Genomic DNA, 19683 nt, shown 5'->3' on the forward strand with positions numbered 1-19683 from the left:
AGAGTAGTGGGAAGAAATGTTGAGGCTGGACATCTCTGAGAAGATGCCTGTATCCTCTCTTGACATTGTGTCATTATAGTGATGTTTTTATTCATGAAAAGTATCAGATGGAGAAGTAAGCACTTTATAAACATAATCCAAGATCTTAATGCATCGTCATCCGTGCTGTCAGCAGATGCATGGCATTCCCCAATAACCAGAGGGGTTTATTAGCAGCCTCGGAACACATTTTTTTTTTTTCTCAGAAACTTTTGTGAAGCTGTGATTCTGATGAGAATCAGGAAAATCTCCAAAGAGAGCCATCCTTGGTTTTGCCGCCCAGGGTAACAAGTTCCAAAGACTGTTTCACATCACAGCTAGTCTGACATCACAGCTAGTCTGACATCACAGCTAGTCTGCTCGTTGTATTTATTTACCTGTTGCGTTTCATTTTTTTTTAAAAAAATAATACCAACTCTTATCTTTGCAAAGCAAGTTTGGGCCAAGTAGTATAATTTATTTATTTTTGTCTAATAATGTATATGTAACGTAAACTCTGTCATTGCAGAAAAAAGGCTTCTTCCCAAGCCTTGGTATGTGTCTCCCACATAGAAGCTACTTCTTGCTGTTTTAATGATATTCATCTTTCAGTTCAAAACAAGTCTTGATTTTTATTTTTTTAAAAAAACTTGCTTTCCTTTTAGCTTAACTGTTTTTTGCTTCCTAGACTTTATTAATACAGAAATTCTTTTGACATTTATTCGCTACTTAGGTTAGACTACACTATTTTAAATACATAGAATTTCACCCATATTTAGACTCATTGTCATTTTGATTAGCGTATTTTGTTAAGTCATGTTATTAAGTTTAACCCATTAGTGATTTTTTAATTATTTGCTCAAAAGTGAAAGGGATATTAAAGAGAAAGTATATCCCTAGTTTAGTCTAAGAGTTCAGTCTTGGTTGTGTCCTTCACTTAGAATACAATCTTTTTCTGCTTTTTAAAACACTCTGTGTCGGGGCTGGAGAGATGCTCAGCTGTTCCCACAGAGGACCCAAGTCTGTTCTCATCACCCATTGGTGGCTTACAAGCCTTTGAAAATCAGAGCTAGGCTATCTTATGCCCTCTTCTGGCCTCTGCCGGCACGAGGCATACACGTGATGTACATAGATACATTCAGGCAAGACAACTATATATATATTAGAATAAATAGATCTAAACCTCTTAGGTCTAAGTCCTTATCTATAAATCTGTGAATAAGAATAATAGCATTTTTTTGTAATTTGATTACTAAAGAAATAAAGTGAAACTATCCAAACATACGCACAATGGATAACTAGTAAGTAACTAATAGTTTTAGATTGCTTATTTTATGTTCTGTGGTAGTCAAGAATTCTACAAGAGGATTCTCCAGTGATCATAGTGAAAATGTAACCATGGTTATGTGGATTGTGTTGATTTCAGCTCTTCCAGGGTCTGCCCTGCGTTTAACTGTTTATTTTTAATTGGTGAGGTAGACTTTTGAGATATAATTCAATGCTTCAGTAAATGTAAAGCATCTATTTCTCATTTTTCTGCCAAGAACTTTTTCCGTGCCTATTATTTAGAAGGTGTTGGATTGGACCCAGTGGAGAATGTAGAGGTAAATAGCATTCTTTCTCACCTCAAGAAATTAAGAATAAAATTACTAGATACATAGTCTTCCGAAGAGTCATTTATTCTATACACTGATTCTTTTCTGTGCACAATTTGTCTTATAACACTTATTTTTTTTAGTTCAATGTGATTTACTTACCATTCAGAATGTTAAATTAATTATCTACTGGATTTGTGTTCATCTAGTTAACCAAAAACTGATTGAGATAAATTATTAATGCTGATGCTATAGTGTCTCTGAATTTATCGATTTAATGTTATTCTCAAAGTTTGGAATGTTGTTCATAAACTTTATAATGTACCCTTTGCTTTGTTATTTTTATTTTCTTCTCTAAACATCACCATTGATAGCTGGGCCTGGATAACTGTGGTTTTTGAGATTGTCTTACTGACCTCTGCTTCCGAGGTGCCGCTAACACTGCAGCCCACTTGTGACACCATAGATTTGTCTAGAGACTGCAGCCACCCTCTATGGAACAGAACCTACTCCTTCATTCACCACTTCCCTTCCCTGTCTTTCCACTTCCCTTCTCCATATGGAAATGGTCACAACTAATAAATATTTTTTAAAAAATTTTTTAAAAAGTGGAGCAGAGCAAAAATATCAGACTAACTCACAGATCAGGAGAGTGGTTCTGTAACACTTCCATTATATGTGTTTGTATATGTGTGTGCATGCATATGTGTACGCATGCTCTATAGTCTAACAACATCAAAATACATAATCATTCCTTGATTCTGCAAGCAGTTATTCTATGACCCCCACCCCCAGACCTTACTGTGAAAATTTAAGTTCTTTATCTAAAATGCCAGCATTTGCATGTAACATGTGCACGCCATCTTGTCCCTCTTAAATCTTAAAACATACCGTGGACATGAATGCACATGGTATTAACATTCAGTGTGTGTGTCTGCACACGATGTTACACTGTTTTATGGTGGACAATAAGGGTGTAGGCCAGTATGTGCTCATGGCAGGTATAACCAAATCCAATCTCAGTCTCAGTTGTTTCTTGTGGGGTTGGAATCTTCAGATAGAGAGGTCTCTTCCATGCTCGGGGCTCTGCCCAGCTCCCTTCCCTGTGTTAGACTTTGGGACTTATTTGCTTCAGGTTTCTAGCTCTAGACCACTCTGATCTAGACCTCGATCAGGATTAGGAGTAGTGTTTGATTGCTAACTGGTGTCTTGTAGATGCTATGCTTTTATTTTAAAATTTATTTTAATCACAGTGTGGCACATTTCCAACTTCTTTATGCAATTACACCCTTAATCATTTCCCCAACTGTACAAGGATGCCCTTTGAAGCACTTATATTCAGTGTGGACTGCTCAGCTTCCTTTGCATTCCAAGACTTAAGTTTGTTTTTTAGATGGTTGCTAAAGGTTTTCTTCTTCTTCTTCTTCTTCTTCTTCTTCTTCTTCTTCTTCTTCTTCTTCTTCTTCTTCTTCTTCTTCTCCTTCTCCTTCTCCTTCTCCTTCTCCTTCTCCTTCTCCTTCTCCTTCTCCTTCTCCTTCTCCTTCTCCTTCTCCTTCTTCTTCGAGTTAAGATTAGGTTAGCAAGTTCAAGAGTTAATGCATATGGTAGTTTCCTAAGCCATAAATTGTGAAATGCTTCTTTTACTTATTAGGGGTTTTTTAAAGTAAGCAAAATATACTTAACCTTTTTTAAAAACTAGTGTTAGTAAAGTTGAAAAGATTGTAAATTCTGGAGAAGAGGTCCCCTTTCAGAAAGAAGCAGGTGTTTTTAAACATAAATGTCAAATTCCAACAGTTACCTTTATATCAGTCCCAGCTTAGGTGTCATTATCAATTGTGAGATTTACCCTCCTGCACAATCTCTATTGCTTACAGACTTTAGTTCATTGACTATAAATACTCACAAAACACAGGCTACTAAAAAGTCTGTATATATTAATAGATTCAAGCAAATGTTACTTTATGATACTTGAGCTAATTAAACATGTAAAGCATTCTAAACCATGTGGACTCAAAGCTGTTTGTGGAAGTTTTAATAATAACAACTTTCCTTTTCTGGAGAGCTATTTTCTAGAGAAAAACTTTTAAAAATCAAAGATTTTTGCCATGTGTATTAACTTTGTTGACAAGTAATTTTATGCTAAGTACTTTTATCAGTTGTAGTATTAGTTCTGAACTTTTACTTTTAAATAAACAGAACTCACTCATACTGAAGCTACATAGATATAATGAATTATGCTGCCCTTTTATTAGACAGTATTATAAAATCACTGTATCACGTTTTTACAAAGTATAGATACCTATTATGGGTTTTACTCTGTTACCCTGGCTGTCTTAAATCTCACTCTGTAGACCAGTCTGGCTTCAGACTCACAGAGATCTGCCTGCCTTTGCCTCCCAAACGCTGGGACTGAAGGCGTATGCCACTACCATCTGGCCTGAAACTTCCTTTTTTTTTTTTTTTTTTTTTTGGTTTTTCGAGACAGGGTTTCTCTGTGGCTATGGAGCCTGTCCTGGAACTAGCTCTTGTAGACCAGGCTGGTCTCGAACTCACAGAGATCCGCCTACCTCTGCCTCCCAAGTGCTGGGATTAAAGGCGTGCGCCACCACCGCCCGGCTTTTTTTTTTTTTTTTTTTTTTTTTTTTTGGTTTTTCGAGACAGGGTTTCTCTGTAGCTTTGGTTCCTGTCCTGGAACTCCCTTTGTAGACCAGGCTGGCCTCGAACTCACAGAGATCCGCCTGCCTCTGCCTCCCGAGTGCTGGGATTAAAGGCGTGCGCCACCACCGCCCCTGAAACTTCCTTTAAAATGTTATTTTATGTGTCTTGTCTTGTTTTGCTTTGTTTGCATGTATATCTATATGACACATGCATGTACGGTGGAGGCAGAACCAGAGGACGTGGTTTCTCTGGAACTGCAGCTGCAGACCATTCTGAGTCCTGTGTGGGTGCTGGGAATCAAACTCGAGTCCTCTGGAAGAGTAGCTCGTGCTGCGTCATCCTTCCCGCCCCCAAAATATACTTCTTGACATCAGGTGTTTGTTGTCTTCACGGTAGCATTTCTTCCTTTGTGATGACGTATCACAGAGCCACTGTTGTTGAGTGTTGTGTGATCACAGTTCCTGAAGGCTGCTGGCAGGTCCTTTCTGTTTGGCTCTCCATCACAGCTACTTAGTGAGCCAGCAAAGAGACTGTCTATAAGCAAGGTGATAGCACCTTGATATAGAGTGATATCCTGCCACCTTTGGAGCAAATGCCAGGTCCTATAAAAAGAGCAAGACTATGAGATAGGGAATATGAAAACCACCTTACAGTCATTCCTCGGCCACGTTCTAGTAGCCTGGGAGCTTTGCCATGGAGTATAGTTATTAAACAATTTCCCTAGATAGATAGTATCTCCTGTATTGTTGAAGAAACTATTTATTTATAAAAATTATATTATTATTTATAAAAAATAACTTTATTATTGGGTTTATGTGGGAATTCCCCTGTGTGATAAATTGACCCCACAGAAAAGTTTTAGCATCAATTCTCAAAATACTGTTTCTGGGACACATTATCAGAGGCTTCTGTGTCTCATTGAGTGTGTGAAAATCATGGTGTGATCCTCTCAGGACAGCACATGGTCTTTGTGATCTGAGAAAGATGACCCTAACTCTGCACTCAAGGAATCTGTGTAAATATATTCAGTTTGGAGTTTTCCCATACTATTTTACCTGGGGCCCTGCAAATTAATGAAGCCACTCACATTTTGCAGAACCTGTGTTGAATGGAACATATGTTAGGAAAATACAGCATTTTCCCCAAGAAATTGAAGAGGATGAACTATGGACGTGAGACCTAGGAGGAAAATAGAACATGCTTACTTTCATTCATAGGGAAGATGATAGTACTATAGTTTGCAAGCTATCTTTGTGATTATTACCCTATTTCAACCTCTCAACAATCTGCAAGAATTAGCAATTAATTTCCTTTCAAGTAAATGAGAAAATGAGACGCAATATGTTAAGTGACTTGCTGAATCACAAAACGAATGAAGGACAAAGCCATGCCAATAACCTAGGTGCTTTAGCTCCAGATATGAAACATGTCATAATATGCTGTATTTTTTTAAATTATTGTTAAAAATGAGTTGAAGAATGTCTTGGTGCACTACATGACTTAAGTTTCAAATTTTTATTAACCTAATGAAAACTAATGATAAAATGTTTTGAATAAGCTTTTGCCTAAGTTTAAAGATTATAGGAAAACAGTTATAAATAAGGTAATCACACTTTTTCTCTCAATGTTTAAAATACAAACATACTATTGGCCTAGTTTGTATTGAAAAAAATCTTACTTTAAGAGCTGAGCCTTTTGATTCCTTCTAGCCAAGACCATCATATTCAATTGTCATTTTTCACTAACAGAATAATTGGCTGTCAGACTGATTTGGAATCTGGTGTGCTTTCTGTGTAACTTCTCGCTGAACCAGTGTTCCTCCTTCAGCTTGTTGACACACTCAGCCCTTCATCAAACACCTTCAGGCTTGGGGAACGGCTGCCTGCAAGGCGGCAGAACCTCCTTCATTTTCACACTGAAGTCACCATTGATCTGTAGGAAGTTGCTAGCCCAGGACCGCGAGAACATATGTGTGCCCTCCACTGGCTCTTTGCAGTGTTTACAACGTGTATCCAGAGGCAGAAAGACAGCAAAGACATGGCTTCTGTAGCAGCGCCCTCCTGTTTCTGTATGCACAGACATTATCTAACTACATTATAACATTTATCATCATATGCATATTTAGAGCTTAATATATAAATTTAGCAAAACAAAAGATTAGTAATTATAATAGCTAATAATATAACATATTAGCAATATTCTGCATGTAATGAAGTCTCTCTTTGGCCACAGACAAGGCTGTAGGTAGAATGTGGAGGCTAAGGGTGAGTTACTTCCTGGATGGGACAGGGTAAGAAAGTACCCTGCTTAGTCACATGACTCGGATCAGAAATTAAAAACTTATGGGATTTTTTTAAAATTTTATTTTCAGAATTTTCCATGAACAGTTTTGGGCTGTGGTTGAGGGTTCCCCAATGATCACTTTGATGCTCCCTTTCTAGAGAGACAGCACATTAACCACCTCGTTCTTACACCTCAAAAAGCCACATAAGTACTGTTTCATTCACAAAACATCCCCTTACTGACATTTTGAGATTCTTTTGTTCCATTTAGCATTAATGCATGTGAACACGTTCTAAATGTCAATAGTATTTCCTATTCAATAGTCTCCCCAGCCTTCAGTTAATTATTAAGCCGCGTTCTGTGATGTCTGTATGTCTCTTTGTCTAGCTGTTATATATTGTAGAATGTTCTGGTTATTTCAGCTTTGGAGCTATATAAATAATGATACTCTCTTTGATTTTTTTCTATTTGTAAAGCAGTCAGTTTTCATTGTTAAGTACCTTAGCTTTAGATTTTATGTTGTATTTTATGTTGAGCAAGTTTCTGTCTTTTCATCATTCTCTGAATTATTAAAAATATATTTTTGGTGTCAATACATAAATTGATAGGATCATTTGATTTTCTTCTGTAACTTGTATAAATGATGAATTACATTGGTTTTCAAATATCTACTCTGTGTTCCTGAAACAAATCCCACTTGGTTGTGGACTGTTGCTTCCTTGATAAATTTTAGTTATGAATATTTTGTTAAGTGTTTCCATGTCCACGCTTAGATTTATTGTTTTCACTTTCTTTTATCTCCTTCCTTCCTTCCTTCCTTCCTTCCTTCCTTCCTTCCTTCCTTCCTTCCTTCCTTCCTTCCTTCCTTCCTCTTCCTCTTTCCTCCTTTCTCTCCCTCTCTTCCTTCCTCCTCCTTCCCTCCCTTCTTTCTTTCGTTTTTGGTTTCTTATTTCTTTGACTTGTATTCCCATGAGTTGTTTGAACATTTTTTGACTTTTTTATTGTTTTTCTTTTATAGTTTCTATTGATTGCTCTAGAAAATGTAATATATTTTGTGTACATTTTACATACTACCAGCAGGCATAGTCAGCCACTTAGAGGTAACTAGAGAACCCTTTGTTCTTGTGTTCAGTTATCTCCCCTCTTATATACCCTTGTTTGTCTGTTGAAAGCCAAAAGTTGGCATTATATACTTTGCACTTCAAGTATCTTAAATAATTTAGAAAACTCAGGAGAACAAAATTCTACTGTATTTATCCATATTTTTACTTTCCATGTTTCCTATTCTTCTTTATATTTCCAGGCTTCTTGGCTTTCCATATCATGTAGCTTTTTCTTTTTAATAATATGTCTGCTGGTGAAAAACTCAGCTAGCCTTCTTATATCTGAGAGCGTTTTTCATTTTTGAAAGATGATTTCATCGTATTTAGAATCTAGGCTGGCATTTCTTGGCAGTTAAAAACATTGTGCCACCCACTGTCCCCTGCCACGTTCTGATGCAGCTTTTGCTGTCACTGAATGGTCTCTTTCCTACCTTTTCATATTTTTTGTGTTACAGTCTTAAGTTTTAATTTTTAGGCTATATCTTTATATGGATTTTTTTGTGTTCTAATTTAAAGACACACATAACATTTTGAATCTGTAGGCTTCCATTTTTATAGTGTAGAAAAATTTCAGCTTCTAACTGGGAATACTTTTTTAGGTTACTCGTTTTTCTTCTCATCCAGTAAGAAGAATGAGGATCATTTGTCACCATGTCTCAGTCTTTGAATCTCTGTTCATCTTCTGTGATCTTTTAGTCTGGTTCACTTGGTCATTGCTCTGTCCTCCCTACAGGCAGTGGAGCCTGTCCACATTGCTACATTGCAGGGTTTTCTAGTTATACATTTTCCACTTGGTTATTTTGTGTCTTTTAACAGTTCTTTCTCTAGATCCATGAATAGGGTTTTGTAGCATTACCAGATGATATTTTATAATCTTAGTTTGCCCTTTGAAGTCATACAAGAGTTAATATTAGTGACTGCTAATGTCTACACACTGCTCTTTGTGATAGTTTAAGACCCAGTTTTCTATGTGCTTGATGATCATTATTTTATTTAATTTTCAAAATGACACTTGTTTTTACTCCTTTAACAAATGCTATTCAGTGCCATGAATATGATATCTTATCCCTTTTTTTCATTAATCAGAGGAATTTTTACTTTGGTTTCAAATGTTTTAAAGTGTTAAACTACTTTGTTTACAGAGTTCAAGGCCACATTTCTCACCTTTGTGCAGTCTTGAATCAGGGAAGCTGAGAGATTGTGAACTGAATGATTTTCTAGCCTTCATGCAAATCACTCAGGACTGCGCATTTAGAGGTCTCTTACAGTTTATCTCCTTTAATTGAGAAACATAGAGATGCTTTTGTATGGAACCATAGTGTGTTTTGAGAAGGCAACAGGTTTCCTAAGATATAAAGACTCTGAGGCTGTTGAGTAGTTCCAAGCAGGGGTGTAAGTATACAATGGGCTGGTCCCCATCTGCTGGTGTGTACTACTGCGGTTCTAATTTTTTATCTGTGTGGTAACATTGTTCAAGAAGCACCTTTCTGGCCCATGGGTAAAGAATGAAGTTCTTCCTGTACATTTTGGCCCAACACATCTGTAGAAGACAGCATCATGTTACCGTGACAGTAGACACTCCTACATGAGATCTGAATTGCCTGCAAGTCTTGTTAAGACAGATTGCTGAGCCCCACCAATTCTTTTTGAGTCCCCGGATCTAGAGTGGCATTCGATGCATGCATTTCTAACATTTTTTGAGATTCTGTTCTTGCCATTTTAAGGACTTTTAACATCTTTTTTGCTGATATTCCCATTCGAATAACTCTTAGACCATTCAAGTACTAGATCCAAGCCATCCATTGTTTAATAACTTCTAAGATGTTTTTAAAAGCATCAATGTTTTTGCTGTTATGAAGTATGAATTTTATTGCCAGTGGTGTTTCAGATGACTTCTCTGTCTTCTCTGATAAAAGCATTCTGCTATGGTTTTGTCGTCTCAGACTTGCCTTTCTCTTTGTTTCGTTGCTTTGACTAGAAAACTGGATGCCAGCCTTGACTTTCCACTCCTTGATACTAAAAATTCTCAGCTCTTTTTCTTGTGATAGCTACTGTCATTACTATTGTGTAGATTACACTCACCTCTATCTTTCCCAGAGATTGTTGCAGGCACCTTTCAATTTTAGTTTCTTTTAACCTGGTCTCTATAGAATTTAGATTCAGCCTTTTAAGGCATAGGTCAGGTTTTGTCTTAGTATTTGAGAACAGTAACCTTTAATATGGCATAAGAAGACTCGTTTAAACTGTGCTGTGCTCAGTCACCATTCTTGCTTACCACTGTGTCCCCTCATTTCTTTAGGTGCTGGTGCCCCCCCCCACCCCAGGTTTTCTTTTTTTTTTATTTTTGCAGTATGGTGTTAATACTTCCTACTGGAATGTTCTTTCTTTTCCTTTCCATTTGTCTGTCTCTTTACTTGTCTGCTAAATCACATCTTCCAGTTTCCATTCTAAAAATAATTACTTGAGAGGTGTCCGGTGAGTTCGTATTCTCTCCTAGGATTTTGTTCTCCCCTGTGACACGCTCATCTCTTGTGTCCCTCCCCACACTCACAAGCACGTCTTATTGTGTTACCCCTTATCCTAGGGCTTAGCACAATATAGAACAGATGGGAGGTATTCAGTAAGTATTTTTTTAAGTGAGTGAAAATACCAATATGTTTTGAATTTGTGTATGTATATATGTTGATTGAGAAGAAGCCTCTTTGAAATGGGAAGAAACTAAACACACTATGATTGGGAAACAGATTTTTATCATAAGTTGTCATCATGTAAATTGTCTATCAAAACTGTAACAATGTAATTTCTCAAAAGATAAGTTGTTTTTGTGTAATACTAAGTAAGTTATGTTATATAAGTAAAATTTATGATTTCACCTTTCCTTTCTACTGATAGATATAGAATGAAACTTTTTAAAAGTCATTTTCACAGAAAATCTGTTGTGTAACTATTTTTTTAACCACTTAAAATGTTGAGGAGTTTCCATCATTATAAAGATTATCATATGTCATTCCAGGAACAATATTTAATTATTTGAATTTAAAATAATATTATTACTAAGCTTCTGTTTAATTTATAGACATTCAACAGTCTTGAGAAAAAACTCATGGCTTTAGACCAGCATGCAAAAATAAATGAGCTGAAATCCAGACATAGCTGACCAGCCTTTGTCTTAATTGGCTTCTTCCATAGATTTTGTTTCTACTTTTGCTTATTGATAGCAAAGGTATTCTATTTTTAAATAATTATGGCAAGGCTTCTGTTCTGAGATCTGTCTGGACTACAGAAGCCTTATATTTTGCATTTTATGAATTCTATCAGGAATAATAGCTTTTTCCTGGTATCTAATGACTAGGACAGATGAAGTCTTGAAAGCACCAGGATCCCAGAGTTTGAAATGTTTATAATTTCTCTGTCTGTCCTTTCCCATTGTCTCCTTTATCGCACTCCTGTCTGCCTGGCTGCCACAGGAGACATGGATTACAGCTGGTTGGATCATGCGTCTTGGCATAGCAGTGAGGCTTCCCCAATGTCTTTGGTGAGACATGTGGAGCCTTACTATTTAATTTCCGTTATCATTTCACTTTTCCTTTTTATTTACACCTCTGCATGTTTTCTTTTTTGTATCTTTGTTTTGTTTTGTTTTATCTCACACTTGTAGGGGACAGTCAAAAGGGAAAAAGAAAAACTAGCGAGCAGGGAGTTTTGTCGGATTCTAACACCAGGTCTGAGAGACAAAAGAAAATCATGTACTGTGGTGGCCACTCTTTGGAAGAGGATTTGGAATGGTCCGAGCCCCAGATTAAGGACTCTGGGGTAGATACCTGTAGTAGCACCACTCTTAACGAGGACCATAGCCATAGTGAGAAGGTACTGAGACTGCGGCCCCTTCAGCCTGCTCATTCGGTCTTCCTTCGTTTGCTCTCTGTCACTCATTGAAACAGGACAGAATGGAAGGACAGGGCATTTCAAGGTCGATGTAGCATTTCCTAAGGTGCAGAAAAGAAAAACAAAACAACTAAGCCAAAAAGCCTTTTGCTTGCTTGGCTGTTCTCCTTGGTCAGCAGCATACCAAAATCTAAGTTAATGAAAATAAAACCTAGGAACAAAGGAATGTTTGGTGTGCAGTCGAATGAGAGAACTTTGGAATGTTATAAACGATAAATAAACATTTTTGGATTGGCTTATTTTTATGTTTATATCTATTTTCCTTGGGATGAAAATCAAATTATGAATAGTGTGCATCCCAGGTGAAAGGGAGATGACCGGGTCTGTTTGCACAGAAGGAGTTGTTTTTCTTTTTTCCCCTTCGCTGTCTTTTGTTCTCTTGTTGCCACAGCGTTCTAATGGAGCATTAATTAGTATTAGATTCATTGCCATCTGCTTTGATATTTATTGTTTCATTTGCTTTTAGTGTAGCATTGTTTTAATCCTTCACCATGTAGATGTGATTGCCTGGAACTTGTCTTTTGCCTGCTACATTTTGCATGAACTTTGCATGCTGCTTTTAGGCAACCATGCAATTACTATGATTACACAAATCATTTATTTTGTTGCCTAGCATATTGTTAATAATGAAACGGTTCATCACGTATAAAGCCATAATTCTAAACCCAAGAAAGAAATAGGCCGGTAATATGATTATTATTTATCAATAATTGTCTTTGAATGATCTATTAAAAGAAATTTACTGAGCATATCAAAAGTCTAAAACAATCAATAAACTTTTTACCAGGTGTGGTGGCCTGTGTCCTTAATGCCAGCATTGTAGAAGCTGAGCTTGAGCCAGGGAAGTCATAAGATTTAGAGACCAGCATAGGCTATATAGTAATATCAAGGCCAACTGAAGCTACATAGTGAGTTCCAGGCAAGGCTAGGTCATGTAGCAAAAGCCCATTAAAAAAACAAACAAAAAAACAAAAACAAAAACAAAAAACCCAACTCAATGCATTTTTGTGAAGTGAGAAACATAACCTGTTGATCTTGGAGTAACCCCTGTTTCTTCACAGGCTTAGTAGGACAGGTGGTGGTGGTTTACATAGTTTTGGAATTGTAGCTGTAATGTTCATTATGAGTTTAGATTTTATGTTTTAATAGTTTTCCCTTTTAACTTTTGCTAAGGTAGAGTATTTTTAAAAATCCCAAAAGTGCTGGAAGAAGAAATTGTCACTTTTTAGTGAGGCCAATTAAGTAGATTTTTTACTGTACATTTTCTGCCTGTGAGGTCTTAATTAATCTTCAGCAAGTTGAGTTAGCATATATTTTAAAGAAAATTTCAGAGCTATTATCTCTTAGTATTGTGGTAGATGATAAAGGAGGGTTTTTATAATTGGATTTAAAAGAAACCTTTGAATTTATAAAACTAGGGTTTATAAAAATCCCACAGTGTTTAGGTCAGTAATTTGGAATGTAATGTGGTTTGTGTAATCATAATACTTTAGAATTCTGGAGTTTAGAGATACTGAACAATCATGGTAATTTGACATAAAATTAATTTTTCTTATTTGTTGATGTTGTATGTCAGCACCCTGTGACCTGGCAGCCATCCAAAGATGGAGATCGCTTAATTGGTCGTATTTTATTAAATAAGCGTTTGAAAGATGGGAGTGTACCTCGAGATTCAGGAGCAATGCTGGGCTTAAAGGTGCGTAATAAACTTTATGGGATTTGGCTCTGTATCACTTTACAAATCTATCAATAAAGCAAATAGAACTCTTTCTACCTGTGCCAAGTTAGGAGTTATCTCATTTCCATTTTCAAGAATTTAAAAATATTGTCGTTCATTCCTTTGAACTCATTTTCCAAGTATTTTAAAGACGTTTCCAAGGTAGATGGGTGTCAGGAGGTGAGGAAGAAGCCAAGACTCCTGTCCCTAGAACCCACACCCAAAGCCAGGCATGGTGGCGCACCCCTGCAGTCCTGATGCTGAGGGGCAGACGCGCAGATCCTCTGACCTTTATGCAAATGCACGCACACCCATGCACACTCATAGACATGTACGACTGCAAACACATACATCATTCATATTATACGCATGTGAACCTACAAACCTGCAAACATTCGTGCATACTCATGCACATACATGTACCTCTGCAAACACAGACAAATCTATGCATACACTACACAGGTACACCTGAAAACACACATATCCAGACACACTCATGTACATGTATACCTGCAGATACACACATCCACACACATGTATACCTCCAGATACACATATCCAGACACATTCATATGCATGTATGCCTGCAGATACACATCATATCAAGATACACTCATGCACATGTATACATGCAAATACACACATCCAGACACACTCATGAATGTGTATACCTGCAGATACACATACTTAGACACACTCATGAGAATGCATACCTGCAGATATACCTCATATCCAGATACACTCATGCACATGTATGCCTGCAGATACATAATCCAGACACACTCATGCACATGCACATTAGCAAACTCACACACCTTTGCACACTTATATACATATACACCTGCAGACACACATATTCATGCACATGCTTACGCATACATGTACACCTACAAACACACAATATATGTGCACATAGTAAATCTCTGATAGCCATGATATTAGTTTTATATACATTTTTAAAAGACATTGATAGTAACCTGGTTAGAAATAGTTTAAATCCTAAACACAACAAATATACTTGAGCTTAAACTATGACCAATTCTGGACATTCTTTCAATTTCTCTGCTGTTCCTAATGTAATGTTTTTATTGTTGCAATTATTGTTGTTATTTGTTGCAGAATAGGTATTGAATAAAAATGTTCTTAATTATAAATTTTCTTTCAATAATAAAGTAATCTGTAACTTAAAAACTATCTTGCCTATATTTATGTCAGTATTAAAGTAATCACTATTTAATTTTTTTATTATGCAAACTTAAAAATACATGTACTAATATCAAAATATAATTTGGTGTTGATGTAGTAAATTGTGTTTGTATTTGTAGATTGTGTTTTAGCGAAAACTGGTTTGTACTGGTTTGTGGTGTCAGGGTCAAACTGAAGTGCTTATGCATGCTAGTCAGACAATCTACAGCTGAGTTATATTAACCTCAAATATGCCATTGGAAACCCGGAAACCTCTAAATATGATGTCAAGTGCCTGCTGTTTGAGACAGGGTTTCTCTGGGAAACAGTCCTGGCTGTCCTGGCTCACACTCTAGACCAGGCTGGCCTTGAACTCACAGAGACCTGCCTGCCTCTGCCTCTTAAGTGCTGGAATTAAAGGCGTGCACAACCACCACCTGGCTAGGCAATAAAAATATGTTTATATTTCAACTGTATTTTTCAAATATGCAAAATAGAGGGTATTTAGCTTTTGTATATCTAATATATTTAATGAAAAACTGAAATAAAAAAGAGAAAATGTTTTCAGAGTTAAGCCATTGTTATACAAATTGTACTCTAGAATATAGTAAATGGTAGGTATTCAAAAGAAACTATGGTGTGGTGTGATTAGATGTCATGTCTCTCATCGTCCTCTGCAGTCATAGAGGTCGCGAGGAGCTGGTGACAATGGTGGGGCTTAAACTCAGGATGCCGTGATGATGCAGGAGCCGTGATGATGCAGGATGCCGTGATGATGCAGGATGCGGATACAGAGATTAGGGAGGCTTGGCTTTGAGTCCCGTTAGAGTAGTTACTCTTTTATTTGTTCTAATGGTGGAGGAGGATTATTGTCAGCATGAGAGAGAGAGAGAGAGAGAGAGAGAGAGAGAGAGAGAGAGAGCATAGCCAGAGGCGGAGGTATCTGGGAGACAGCATCAGGCATTGTCTACACAGTGGAGACTGTAGCTTTCCTTTGCATGGTTAAAGTAGGATAAAATAAACAGTATTGAGTGCAGTGCCTGGCTTATTATCTCAATTGTGTAATAACCGCCACTGACAGTATAATTATACTAAAAGTAGCAGTGATATTGGTGTTAAATATTCTGAAGCAACAACAGTTTTCTTTAAATATTTTCATGAAGATGTGAGGCCTTAAGAAATTTACATTACTGAGTATAACTCACCGCAATTGGGGAATATATGTTTGGGATAAGATGAGGTAGCTCAGCAGGTCTAATTTCAGTTATCTTTTGCTCACGTTGTAAGAGACAAACCAGTTTACTCCAGTCAATGAATGTAGTCCCTCTCCTTTGCTACGCCGGCTTTGAAAAGTAGTGATTAACCAGAATCAAAACATTAATTTTGTAGGAGCATGGTATTTTACTATGATTTTGTAGCATTCCTAATGCTTGTTCCCAATTTGTATTTTTTTCTAAAATAAGTATTTTAATAGAAATTAAAACGTTGGAAAACTGGGCTTCAAATAATTTGAAGTTTGTATTATTTCTGATGAAGCTAATTAAATTTTACAGTTTTCTCAAGGAAGATCTCTATTGACATTGTGGATATTATCAATATGACCAAAACATTATTAATAAAAATACAGCATTCTTTCATCATCACAGTAAAAGTAATGGATACTTTTATATTAGAATATTTGAAATTTATATTTAAAATGTTTATATAATTTAAAATTGAGAAATAAAAATGAGAATTCAATAGTAAGGAAGAAATTGTTGAGTTGAATCTAAAATACTTGTATTGTCAACAAGAAAGCTAAATTACAATAAATTTGGAATAAAAAATGTTCCTTAATGCAGACGCGACAATAGTATATTAAGAAATGAAAGCATGTTAAACCGCAGCTTTAGAATCGTCATTGCTCTGGTCTTCTTCCTTGCGCCTTTGCCTGTGCCCACTTTACAGTGTGACGGCTTTCCTCCTTTACACAGGTCGTGGGAGGGAAGATGACTGAGTCAGGGCGGCTTTGTGCGTTTATTACCAAAGTGAAAAGAGGAAGCTTAGCTGATACCGTGGGACACCTTAGACCAGGTAGGTTCTGCCCACTGGATAGTCACGTGGCAAGTGTCAGCTGGGGTGAGAGGATGCTTGCTGGCCTCGCAACACCTTTTGGCTTTGATCCCTACCACTGCAAAAAGAAAAATTCTAGCCCTAAACAGTTACTAAAAAATTCTCACTTATAAGTTGTTTGAGCAGTAATAATTAGTTTCTTTCATGTGTCTTAAAGTCTTTAGTCATTAATGGAAAGCTAAAGCTCTTATTCATTGTTATACTAGACATAATATCCTTTAAATTTCTCTACAGCGAGAAATCAAATGGACACAACCTGTCTGTAGTGTACTTCTGATGACCTCCTCTTTTCAGATGAGATATGCTATTCTAGCCGTAAATTCCTGGGCGCCTTAGTTGTTCTCAACACATACGCTGTTCTGCTAGGGGAATGCATGCTGTGATTGACTGAAACCCAATGATTGCTTTTACTTTGAGTATATTTGATGGCCTCGGATTATAGTTATGAGATTATTTCTGCCCCCGTAGGTGATGAAGTTTTAGAATGGAATGGGAGGCTATTGCAGGGAGCCACGTTTGAGGACGTTTACAACATCATCCTAGAGTCCAAACCTGAACCCCAGGTTGAGCTTGTTGTTTCAAGGCCGATTGGGTAAGTCAGTCTTGGTAATTTTTTGACTCATTTTTAAGATTTATTAATTTTTATTTCATGGGTATGAGTGTTTTGTTTGAATGTATGTATGAATGTATGTACATATGTATGTATGTTCACAGCATGCATGCCTGGTGCACACAGGTTGGAAAGAGAGCCCGTTCCCTGATGCACAGGGTCAGAAAGAGGGCCGGTCCCCTTGTTTTGGAGTTAGGGATGGTTGTGAACCATTCTGCAGGTGCTGGGAACCAGAGCCTGGTCCTCCCGTGAGCAGCCTATGCTGTTGCTCCAGCCCTACTTTCATTTATTTGTGTGTGATGATTTTCATTAGTTTGGACTGCAATCCACAATTTTCTGACTACTTTATGGAAATATGTGTTTTTCATAGGCATCTCTTTTCTTTAATTAAAACATTTGACAGATTAATAATTTTTCTTTACCTGATTCTGCAAAATAGGTTGCTCATTGCAAAAAAAGAAGAAATATTTAGTTTTTTTTAAAAAAGAATTATTGTTATCTTAATAACTAGTATATTGTTAAGGTCATTAGTCTTTTGTTTTTGTATTTTTAAATGGAGATTCTAGCTGACAAAAGAGAGAACCAAAGAGCATGTAATTCCCAGATTCAGGACTTTTCTTAAGGAAAATAGTCTCTTAAAACGTGTGATCTGCAGTGAGGTGGCACCTCTAAGACCCCTTGTCACTGCATTCTCTTGCCAATGGCCTGTGCTCCGATGGTGGCAGGGAGTTTACCCTTTCGTCTACGCTGTGAGGTTAGTCATGAGGTGTCTGGCAGTCCTTTTTCTGCAGAAACTTGCATTGTATGGTAACATAAAAGGTGCATCAAAATTAAAAATGTATAACTGTATGGTAAACTACTGAATGAATTATTAAATTACTGAATGGCTTACAGCATCTATGAATGGAGCCTACAGATATTATTCCTTGTAATTATGTCTTGTTTTCATTCACTTAGGAAACCATGAGTGGCAACCTTTGCCTTTTTAAAGTTTGTAATATGGGAAAACTATAGTGTATCAGTGTAGACCGCCTCGACGGGTTACTCTGTCTAGGGTTTGTAACCCGCCTGGCTGGTCAGTTATTCCAGGGTCACGGAGAGGCACCACCTGAAAGACATAGGCTGATAAGAGGAAGGAGGCTAGGCATATTTGTCGAAGCCTCCGTTTATTAGAGTCATGGTTACAGCTTATATAGCCCCTGGATGAGGAGCTTGGGGGGCTGGGGCATGGGGTCTTGCCACGTGGTCCACGTCTGTCACGTAGGCCAAGGGGTTACAATCGGTCAGGAAGTCACAAGTTGACCCACCTAGTTGTCTAGATAGTCTGGAATGTGAGGCAGTTTCCGTTAACAGATAGCTCTCTATTAACTGTTAATTTGGGTGTGAGATAGGCTTTGTCAATAAGACTATTCTCAGTACAATTGGGAAGTAAAGCTCTCTGCAAAACTCCTCACGGCGGTGCTTCCTATAATAATTTGGGGGGACACGGCTCCTGACATATCAGATTAGTATATTAATCAAATTTATTTTAGTGTTAAAGTATACCCAAATTATATTTTAATATTCTAAATAATTATAGTCTTTTTTTATAATGATTCTCCTATATTAAATAAGTATAGGTATTTTTGGTGTAAATATGGTTGCAAGGTAAATTTGGAATTTCCCATAAGAATCATGTTTGCTTGTTACAAATGTAACCACTACACTTAAAATTTTAGTTATAATTGGAATGTTTTAATGATATTTAATTTGATTTCCAATATAAGTTATTTATAATAGAAGGCCAAAATAAAAAAATGAATTAATATATTTATAAAAAACTTAACCTTGTTGAATACAAAGTATTTTTTATAGTAGGTGTTTCTATAGTCAAGCAATAGGAAATAAAGTGTATTTTCATAAATCTGATACAGATGTACCTAGATCTTAATTCTTCTTAGAGTTAGCAGCAAAAATATGATCCTATACTTAAGGGGGAAAGACCGAACTATGTGGAAAATTCTAGGCCATCTCCACCTCCATGGAAGATCTAGGACAACTTGTCCAAAACCAAACAAAAGATTATGGTTGGTCGTGTTTTCATAATGCTCCCACTGAACTCATTTTTCCTATGTCACTTTTTATTTGCAATTTTCATTAAAATAGAAGATGCATCAATTGTTAAAAGTTTATTTTTTTCTCCTGTTCTGTCATTTCAGAGATATACCTAGAATACCTGATAGCACACATGCACAGCTGGAATCCAGTAAGTTTAATTTATTCTAGGGTATGCCTTCAGCATGTCATTCATTCATCAAAGGTCTAATAGAGAAATTAATCTATTAATATGGAGTAAGATAAGTACAAATTATAGTTTCAAATTCTAATGTTAAATTACATTCAGAATGGAAAATTTTCATATTATTTCTCATCACTGTAGGGAAAAATACAAACTCTATAGTGATTTCAGTATTGTTC

At 36.6% G+C, this 19683-nt stretch overlaps 1 protein-coding gene across 40 annotated transcripts in view; it reads left to right on the forward strand.

The window, feature by feature from the left end:
* The window catches only part of Rims2 (regulating synaptic membrane exocytosis 2), a 377964-nt gene that overhangs the window by 162919 nt on the left and 195362 nt on the right, over positions 1-19683 (forward strand). For 20 of the 40 annotated variants that reach the window (XM_057791762.1, XM_057791764.1, XM_057791767.1 and 17 more), the window contains 5 exons: positions 11316-11524; positions 13179-13298; positions 16478-16577; positions 17085-17208; positions 19425-19471. In XM_057791762.1, coding sequence (XP_057647745.1) covers positions 11316-11524; positions 13179-13298; positions 16478-16577; positions 17085-17208; positions 19425-19471 — 600 coding nt within the window. Of the gene's footprint in view, positions 1-1562; positions 1623-11124; positions 11193-11315; positions 11525-13178; positions 13299-16477; positions 16578-17084; positions 17209-19424; positions 19472-19683 lie in introns of all 40 variants that reach the window. The other 20 variants (XM_057791773.1, XM_057791776.1, XM_057791778.1 and 17 more) reach the window with 2 other exon arrangements.

This window comes from Chionomys nivalis, chromosome 17 (genome assembly GCF_950005125.1).
Source record: "Chionomys nivalis chromosome 17, mChiNiv1.1, whole genome shotgun sequence".
Lineage (NCBI taxonomy): Eukaryota > Metazoa > Chordata > Mammalia > Rodentia > Cricetidae > Chionomys > Chionomys nivalis.